The sequence below is a fragment of the Ictidomys tridecemlineatus genome, chromosome 14, assembly GCF_052094955.1.
Source record: "Ictidomys tridecemlineatus isolate mIctTri1 chromosome 14, mIctTri1.hap1, whole genome shotgun sequence".
Lineage (NCBI taxonomy): Eukaryota > Metazoa > Chordata > Mammalia > Rodentia > Sciuridae > Ictidomys > Ictidomys tridecemlineatus.
In genome coordinates, this window is record NC_135490.1 from 8,558,153 (window position 1) to 8,567,732 (window position 9,580).

The 9,580-nt window shown below is 40.5% G+C and overlaps 1 protein-coding gene across 1 annotated transcript in view; it reads right to left on the bottom strand.

Annotated features, from left to right (window-relative positions):
• Positions 1-6,576, bottom strand: part of Esco2 (establishment of sister chromatid cohesion N-acetyltransferase 2) — a 30,775-nt gene extending 24,199 nt beyond the window's left edge. Inside the window, exons 1-3 of the mRNA XM_005337246.4 lie at positions 6,447-6,576; positions 5,055-5,120; positions 2,935-3,772 (exon numbers count right to left, since the gene is read on the bottom strand). Of these exons, the coding sequence (XP_005337303.1) occupies positions 2,935-3,772; positions 5,055-5,107 (891 nt within the window). The 5' untranslated portion in view covers positions 5,108-5,120; positions 6,447-6,576. The remainder of the gene's footprint in view (positions 1-2,934; positions 3,773-5,054; positions 5,121-6,446) is intronic.
• Between the last annotated feature and the right edge of the window lie 3,004 nt (positions 6,577-9,580).

Here is a 9,580-nt window from a genome sequence, read left to right on the forward strand (position 1 = left end):
CCAATATCACACACACACACACACACACACACACACACACACACACACACGTCAGAGTACACATATTGTAATTTGTTTTCCTTGTCAAAAATGTAATATTTTCCCAGATAAAGATGGATGTCTTTTTTGATACAAGGAATTGAACCCAGGAGCCCTTAACCACTAAGCCATATCCTCAGCCTTTTTAAATATTTAGAGACAGGGTCTCAAGGAGCTGCTTAGGGCCTTGCTGAGTTACTAAGGCTGGCCTTTGAACTTGCAATCCTCCTGCCTTAGCCACCGGAGCCACTGGGATTACAGCTGTGCCACTACTCCTGGCCACCCAGATAAAGATGGCAGAATAAAAATTATAAACCACACTTCCATAATAATAAAATGAAAAGAATTAGTAAAATGGCAAAAATTTCTCCAGAAGCCACTAAACTGAAAAGGTACAACTTTTTGTTATTGACTTTAAAATGATTAGCCAAGGAAAGAAAAATAACATTGTGGAGTCACTGGAGAGGTTTCTCCCACAAAGGTTCCCACTTTTTGAATAGTAGCACAGATATGGTAAAGTAGAAAAAAGCCTGACAAATTTTACTAATACTAATTTGGAGAGACTTGGGGAACATAAAACTTGTGGAGGGGAGAAAAAACTCTTGATTAAAGCAGAACTCTTACTCAAAACCATAGTATCTCAGCAGAGGTAGAAAATCCATTAGTTTGCCAAAGGCTCCATAATGAGACGGGGGGAAAAGAGATCTTTATACCCTTTCAGATTTGAATCCTAGCAGTGGCTATTTAATGAAATCTTAAGAGACAATAGAGCCCAGTTGTACAAATTAAAGATAGACAATATTTCAGCTTCTCAGACTTTTGAAAACTGAATACCCAGTCCCTTGCAGTGAAGCTCAGAAAGAAAATGAATTTTATCAGTTCATCATAGGAAAACTGTCAAATCTTCATAATAATGTAGATAGCAATCAGTGGGAGATGGGTAAGGAAACTGCACTCTACTTGTTTTGTTATATTGAGACCTTATTAGTTGTACCCAGAGTTTTTTAAAAAATGAAGGCAAACTTATATATAGTGAAATGCATAGGTATAAAGTGTACAGTTCAACGAATATTGATAAACTTACAGATCTATATAACCAAAATCTACACAGGGATATTTTGTTGTAGAAATAGAACACGAAGAATTAATGGAATTAGATTGTCATGGCTTAGCCAACATATCATCTCACTTAACAAACTTTTTTTTTAAGTATTTATTTTTCAGTGTTTGGCAGACACAACATCTTTCTTTGTATGTGGTGCTGAGGTTCGAACCCGGACCACTCGCATGCCAGGCGAGGGCGCTACCACTTGAGCCACATCCCCAGCCCAACAATAAACTTGACAATACTTAAGATTGACAAGAAGAAACATTTACAGTAGGGATTACAAATTTAAATGCCTATAAGGGCAGCAGGTAAGTGAAATTGATAGCAAAACTGAATTGACTGGCCAGGCATCATGGTGCACACCTGTAATCCCAGGAGCTCAGGAGGCTGAGGCAGGAGGATCATGAGTTCAAAGCCAGTTGTCAGCAAAAAGCAAGGGGCTAAGCCACTCAATAAAATACAAAATAGGTCTTGGGCTCAGCAGTCAAGTGTCCCTGAGTTCAATCCCAAGAACCAAAAAAAAGAAAAACACAACTGGAAAACTAGACTGATTTAAATATATAATACATACACTGACAGTGAAGGGAAATAAAAAACACTATCTGTCAAAGAGGATGAAATTCAGCTCTGAGAGATTATTGTCATGTAGAAATGAGAAATCAGAAAAGTTTTCTTGCATTTAAAAAAAATTTGAATGAAATTTTCTTAATTACGTAGTCCAAGCAAAACATCCATGGGCTAGATTTGATCCACATAATCTTTGCCACTGAGTTTTGAACTATGGAATACTACAGGAGATAAATATTGAGGTTGAACTTGAGAGGAGGCAGTGAAGATGACAATGATGAGACATGGATTAGGGAGGAAATGACTATGAGTTTGAATTGCTGGTAAAACATATGATCCTCACACCATAGGGACATTATACAAGCCTATCATTTCTTCAGCTGTAAGGGTTGAGCTAAGTATAAATGACAAGGCAGAGATGGAAGCCCTGAACTGGGAGACAGCCTTTCTGAAGCCTATTGCCTATAAGTTTTGGCTCATCATATTCCTATTAGATAGCACAAATCTATACTACCGGTGTTAATATGAGAAAGACCAAACAAAAAGGCACAGAATGGCAACTGTGAAAACATAGTATACATAAAATAAACAAAAATTGGGCATGGTGGCCCACACCTTTAATCTCTGCAGCTCAGGAGGCGCGGGAGGATCCTGAGTTCAAAGCCAGCCTCAGCAAAGGCGAGGCGAGGCGCTAAGCAACTCAGCAATTGAGTGCTGCTGAGTTCAATCCCCATATCCCACCCTCCCCAAATAAATAGATAAACCCAAAATCCATCTATAGATCAACAGTGATCATTTCTAGTTAGTAGGACTATTGAAGGCTTTTTAAAAATATACTTTCTGTACTTTAAAATTTCTAGAGTAACCTACTTAATCAATAATGAGCTAAAACGAATAAACAAAACCAACATACTTACACTTTAGAAAAACATTCCCTGAAGCAGAATAAGGGATGTCTTATCTTTCCCATCCTGCCTCTAAATTCTTTACCCTATCTATCTGGCTTCATAAGAGCAGCCTTACATCCAGCAACTAAGGAGGCCAAGGCAGGAAGATCTCAAGTACAAGGCCAGCCTCAGCAACTTAGCAAGGATCCAAGCAAAGTGAGACCTTGTCTCAAAAAAAAAAAAAAAAAATTTTGTTTAATGATGTCGTTATTTATAATGAAATTTTGTTTAAAAGCCAGCTTTTTTTAAAGTGATGTGTTTAGCTTTCTTTACCTTTATTAATTCCTCTTCATCTTTACTTTTTGCACTCAGCTCCACATTCAATTTCTTTTCTATCAACAAGCACTTTGGCACTTGACTTTTCACAAAAGTTTTTCTTTCACATACAGTCTCTATCTCAGACTTTTTAATCACTCCTGGTTTATTTTTAGGGGTGAGTTCCAGTGATGGCTTATTTTCCAGAGGCAATTTTCTAAGAGAAAGTTTTTTTCTACTAACAAAAAATGCTGCTCCACCCTGGAGTGTAACTTGTGGTTTTATTTTTTGGCTTAGAACCCTAGGAGTATTTGGATTATTTTCAGCTAAATAACAATTATTCTCTTTTTCCACAACTGGCTTATAGGACATCCGATTTTGCTTGGAATGCTTAGCATTTCTTGATATAGGCTTGATGTGCTTATAACTTGGTTGATACTTAGCAGTTAAACTCTTCTGTGTTTTCTTATTCTTCTTCTTGGTGCAGCTTGGTCTTCCCTGTATTTTTTCTGTCATTCTGGGAAAAGATTTATCTTCATTATTAGTTTTTAGGTAAGTGGATCTAGTCTCTCTTACCAGCTTTCTCTCCAGTGGATTAAGATACCACTTATCTTTATTGTCTTTATTGTAAAAAGATACAGTGGGTACAGCAGATTTAAATGGTGAGCTATGACTTGCAGATGGCAATCTGTTTTTTTTAATTGTCTTGAGTGGACTTGAAATGAAATGGCCTTTTTGAGAAAAATATAGCTTTTCTTCACTTTCATCACTGTTTTGACAATTATACTTTTTACTAGGTGATGGCAACAGATTTTCTGTAAAGTCCATAATTAACTTCTTTGATGAAGATAATAAGCTATGAAAAGAAACAAAGTCCATTTGTAAGTTCATTATTTTGCTTCAAAACTTATATAAATTTACTGATAAGTAATATTTCTATGAATAGGTCATATCAAAAATAATAAAACTCTCTAAGCCACTCATGAAGACTATTAGTTTAACAGTAAGAGTCTTAAATTCTGTGTTTATCAAGTATTCAAGTAACTTCCCAAAGGTACTAATAATGTTCATGAAAACAAATGTTTCCAAAAAAGCTTTGATATGTTCCATAATCAATTTCTATGTTTAGACCATATAAATTATAGCCCATATATTTTACTTAATTGGTGATCAAAGACTCCCCAAATGATTATTTCTCTGTAATAAACAATCCCTGGCATTTTCTGTGGAGAGTAATTTGTATCTCTGGTATGGCATGTAGTTGAGTACCAACTACAGTATTCCCCTCTTATATCAGTGAGATGCATCCCAAGTTGCCTAGTGGATGCCTGAGACTACACATAACTAAATTCTGTATAGACCATGTTTTTTGGTATACACATACACCTATAAAAAATTTATTGTATAAATTAGACACAATAAGAGATTAACAATAAAAAGGACAATTATAACAATATACTATAATAAAAGTTATGTGAATGTGGTCTTTTCCTCAAAATATCTTACTGCACTGTACTTATCTTTTGCATTTAATATTTTCAGACAACACATGATTACAGATAACTAAAATCTTGAAAAGCAAAACCAGACACAGCAGGGTGGGTGGATCACTATATACAGACTTTCTGGCACAGTTTACAGATGAGCCTCTCTACTCTATGCAAAACATTATGTTCCAAGTGAATAGAAAGGAGCCAGTTGCAGTGGCCCAGGCCTGTAATCCCAGCAGCTATGGATGGCGGGTTCAAAGCCAACCTCAGCAACTGCGAGGTTGCCCTAAGCAACTCAGTGAGACCCTGTCTCTAAGTAAAATACAAAATAGGGCTGGGGATGTAGTTTAGTGGTTGAGGGCCCCTAAGTCCAATCCCCTGTACTCAAAAAAAAAAAAAAGTGAACAATGAAATAAGAGATTTACCATACGTCTTAGCCACAGAAAACGGCACTCTTCTTCTATTCTCTCCAAAAGAACTAAATAATTCACTTTAAAAGTTTACTGTATTTTCAAACTAGAATTAGAATATAAAATACTACTGTAACCAAAGAGGCATTTTAATAACAGAATTAAGAATTTAGGAAATAGGAGAACACAAGGTCGAGTTTTCTTTTTTAAGAATTTCTATGCATAGGATGAGACTCACCTGTCACAGTTCACAGAAGGCCGATTCCTCTTCCTTGGAGTAATAGTTGCCATCTTAATTGAATTCCTAAAAGCAATTAAGTCAATGCTAGTAACCAAATTCATCAAATGGGTATAACAATCACGTCAAAATTAAATTTTAAAAGGCTGAAAAAGGACTCAGAGGTGATGCCTGTAATCCCAGTGGCTGGAGAGGCTGAGGCAGGAAGACCTTGAGTTCAAAGTCAGCCTCAGAAACTTATGGAGGCACTAAGCAACTCAGTGAGACCCTGTCTCTAAATAAAATACAAATATAGGACTGGGGATGTGGCTCAGTGGTTCAGTGTCCCTGAGTTCAATCCCCAGAACAACAACAACAAAAAAAGGTAAGTGATGGTCTAGAAAATCCAAGAAACAGATTTTTTTTCCAAGGCAAATTACGTTTAAACCATGAATTTAAAAAGACAAATTATTTTAATAAAGGTTTAAACCATAAATTTTAAAAACAGTATATTACACGACAGTAAGAAATATTTTTCACGCTGGAAAATGATCCTACCAAATAGAAAAGACTTTACTCTAAATCATGGCACTTTCCCCCTTAATTCACCTAATTAGGTGACCTTCCCTGACATTGCTCTCACTCCACCCACTCCCCCCGCACTGTTTATCTAGTTCTCTGTTTCCATTGCACAGTATACTCCTTTAATATTCCATTTAGCCCATTTTCCTATTAACCATCTCAACAGCCTAAGCGTTCAATGAAGGCAGAGACCGACTGTCATTTTTCATCAGAGCCCAGCAGGAAAATGAGTGAAGTCAGCCCAAGAATTCGGGAGGCTGAAGCCTCAGATTGGAGGCCAGCATGGGCAAATTAGCAAGGTCCTCAGCACAACTTATTGAGACCCCGTCTCAAACTTTTTAAAACTTAACAAGGGCTGGAGGTGTGGCTCCGTGGTAAAGCGCCCCTGGGTTCAATGCCCACTACCCAGGGAGGGGGGGAGGGGTGGTGAAGCCTAACCCTCCCCCAGGCTACCAGCTGAGGGGACCCCCGCAAGTCCTGCGGTGAACTCCTGCGGTGACCTCGGCAACTGACGGCACGCTGCTCAGCGAGCCTCCCTCCCTGCCTCCCCTCCCTTTGCCTCATGCATAGCCCACCCCCCAAATTACACCAGCAAGACTTTAGAGCTGGACAGAGAGAAGGACCGGGGTCCGTGGGACGCACGTCCAGATGCGCTCCGGGGAGCCCCGTTCTGGGGCCGAGAGAGGGGAGGTCAAAAAGAGCCCTCTCTGCATCTTGCCCGGGCAGCGCTGCCCACAACGCTGGCTTCGGAAGATGGAAACTGGTGCCCGCGAGCGCGGTCTCCAGCCCGCCAACCCGCCCGGCCCAGAGCAAAAGCTGTTCGACATTCACCCCGGTGTTCCACAGAGCGCCCGGCTCTCCTCCAGCCTCTACCCTCGCAGTGGTGCCCCGCACCCAGGTCCGGAGACCTCTCCTCAGTCCCGCAGTGGTCCCAGGAGCGCATTCAAATTAACGCGCGCCAGACCAGGCGGTCTCTGCTGCGTTCCGATTCGTCGCCGCTCAGCGCTTCCAGGATGGGCTCGATGATTGGTCGCTCACTAGCCCTTGCCCCGCCCTCCAAAGAGGCTGTCTCCAGGATTCTCCCGCCCTTGGGAGGCTAAGAGCTCTTCCCTCCGGGAAACCACGCCTCCCTCAATCTCCTGCGACAACGGGGCGTTCCATTTTCGGGACTCTTCGAGATGCATTGTGGGAATTGTAGTTTTAGACCCGTTGTGGTCTAAAAAAACGAGGTTAAAAAAATAAAATTGTGGAGCCACTTAGTGGAAGTAGCTTTTGTAATCGCTCCAAGATTTTCCAGGCACATATTTTTTCGCATTTGAAATTTGATCATTACTTTCACCTTTTTTAAAGTCAATAAAATTTTAGGTTCCTATTTCACTTTTTTATTCTTCAAGTTAAATTTATGAAGTCCAATCTGGGTACAAGGATCTACTTCGTAAGCATTCTCGGTTGTTTTATGTTTTGTTTCGCTTACTCCTCACCGCAGTCTATGAGGTATGTATTATCATTCCGTTTTACAAAGAATAAAACCTGAAAAGAATTACTATTTATGGAACATGGTAGGTTCCTGCTTTGGGAAACAGGAAGGTTCCTAATGTTAGACGAGGAAAGAAAAGACCACTGACTCCAATTAAAATCAAATTAAAGCAAGTTTATTATTTCCACCGGCTGGGCTGCCTCTCCCTCCCAAAACGGCAGGAACAAGACAGCCAAAATTATCTTTTCATGGTTTTGTGGCGAGATGCCCAATTTTAAGAAAAGATCAGGTTGGGTCTATCACCTAAAGCTCTGTTATATTTGTGTCACTAGTTCATGGTATTCTGTGGCACATTTTCAGTTCTAAATAATCTTAGATAAGTGATGAGAAGAATTGTCAAACACAAAATTAACAGAAATTTAATTATGGATTTCATTGACTTTTATTCGTGATTCATGAATTGGGCAGCCTCTAGCTTACAAAACAGAATGAAAACTCTCACTGGGAAGTAGCAGAATATTGGGTTTTGAAAGGTAGAAACAAGAATGTAGAGCAAGAGGAAAATACTGGTGAACACAAAGTTACCTCAAGGTCTTGTTGTAAGGGTTAAAGTGGAAGGAAGAGTTCTTAGGCAGGATCCTGTAGACTAGGGTCTCCTGTTTTCAGGAAAGACTGCTGTGTTTGGGGATCTATCTGCTTCCTTAAAGCTTCAGTGTCTGTGGCATTTAGCACCTGGAACTTCATTTTGGTTTGGTCTGGTCTGTTGGGGCTTAATGAAGAAGCAGAGTCCAAAACAATGACCTTTCAGAATTTTTGTTTATGAGAAGAAAATTAATTAAATCAAAACTAAGTACTGGGCTGCCTTGGTGGTGCATGCCAGTAATCCCAATGGCTCAGGAAGCAGGGGAAGGAGGATGGCAAGTTCAAAGCCAGCCTCAGCAGTTTATCGAGATGCTAAGCAACTCAGTGAGACCTTGTCTCTAATAAAATACAAAATAGGGCTTGGAATGTGGCTCAGTAGCAGAGTACCCCCCCCCAAAAAAAAACCCACAAAAAACAAAAAAAAACCCTAAGTGCTGTGAGAGATTCACATGAAATGATTATTCCCACTTACAGCAAGAGGACCTCTGAGGTTCAGAGGTTTGGCATTTGCTTGATCTCATAGGTAATAGATGCCAGACCTTAGATTTAAAGTCAGAATAGTCCAAACCCCAAGAAGCAATATGAATATCAATAACAATTAATTTGAGTGATCCCTACATTCTAAACCCTTGATGCCTATTAACTGGCTTAACCCTAGCAAAATATCTGGAATTAATTTCTCTATTATCATTTGTATTGGGGAGATTCAAAGAAAGTGAAGCACAGAGTCTAATATGCCCAACATTTACCTTACAAGCAATGGAGCTTGAAGGATACAGATAATAAGTTCAAGGACATTTTCCCTAAGCTTTTGTCATTTAAAATCCCAGGCCCAAGCCAGAGCAAAGGAACACAAAAGGAACTCTTACCAGACTGTCACCTGACTCAATTCAATAAGCCCCAGGGGATTTCCTATCCACCTTCCTGTTCCACCCTAAAGGAAGCTCAGACCCTTTATTCAGCCTGAGCCATTTTCTGCCCCTAAAATGAGCCGAGCCAGGCCTTTTGCCACCAATAGACCCCGCCACTAGAAACTGCTGATCCCAGGTTTGCTTCCAGTCTCCCACCTTTGCCACGTGTGCATGATTTGTCCTAAAAGAGCTAGAACGAGATTATGTTCAATAAGGTTATTACACTTGTTAAAGTATGTGAGAATTTAGAAGTTATGCACTGTGGCAGAGGGATGGATGGAGCTCAACTCCATCGATATGGGGTGGGCAAGCGAGACGACAGCCGATATGCAGGCTGGAGGTCAGTGGGTAGAAAATCACCAACGGGACACATCAGGATCAGGGGTAGGGAGGGTTGTGGCTAAACTGCCCTACAGGATTCTTGCTCTAGACAGTCCTAGGTGATCAGAGACTACCCGGGAGGTGACGGAGGGTAGGTGCCAGGAGGTTCCAGATAAACTGACACAACAGAGGTCTTTGCTAATACTGGATTTTACAAGGGAGTGCAAGATGGGCCTAGTAGAAAAATCAGAAATTTAAAGTTTGGCGAAGGAATTTGGGTTCACTTAAAATGGAGTGTAGTGAACTCCTATTAGGCACCACACTGCGTGATCAGCATACCCCTTGCTGTGAAAAAGCAGTTTCTGCTTTCCTGAAGCCCAGGAAAGGTTGAGGGGAGGCGGATAAAATCTATAAATATCCCTCTAGATACGAATGCGCACTGGACGTAGGCTCTGGAAAGATCTGCCAATAGCATTTTTCCTTTTAGACTTTAAAGAAGACGTCGAGTTTTCTAACCACAAGTAGTTCTGCCTCCCTCCTCCCTTCCTCAACCCTCAGGTGACTGGCGCCCGGCTAATGCCACGCCGCCGCGCCAGGATTAAAGATGGCGCCCA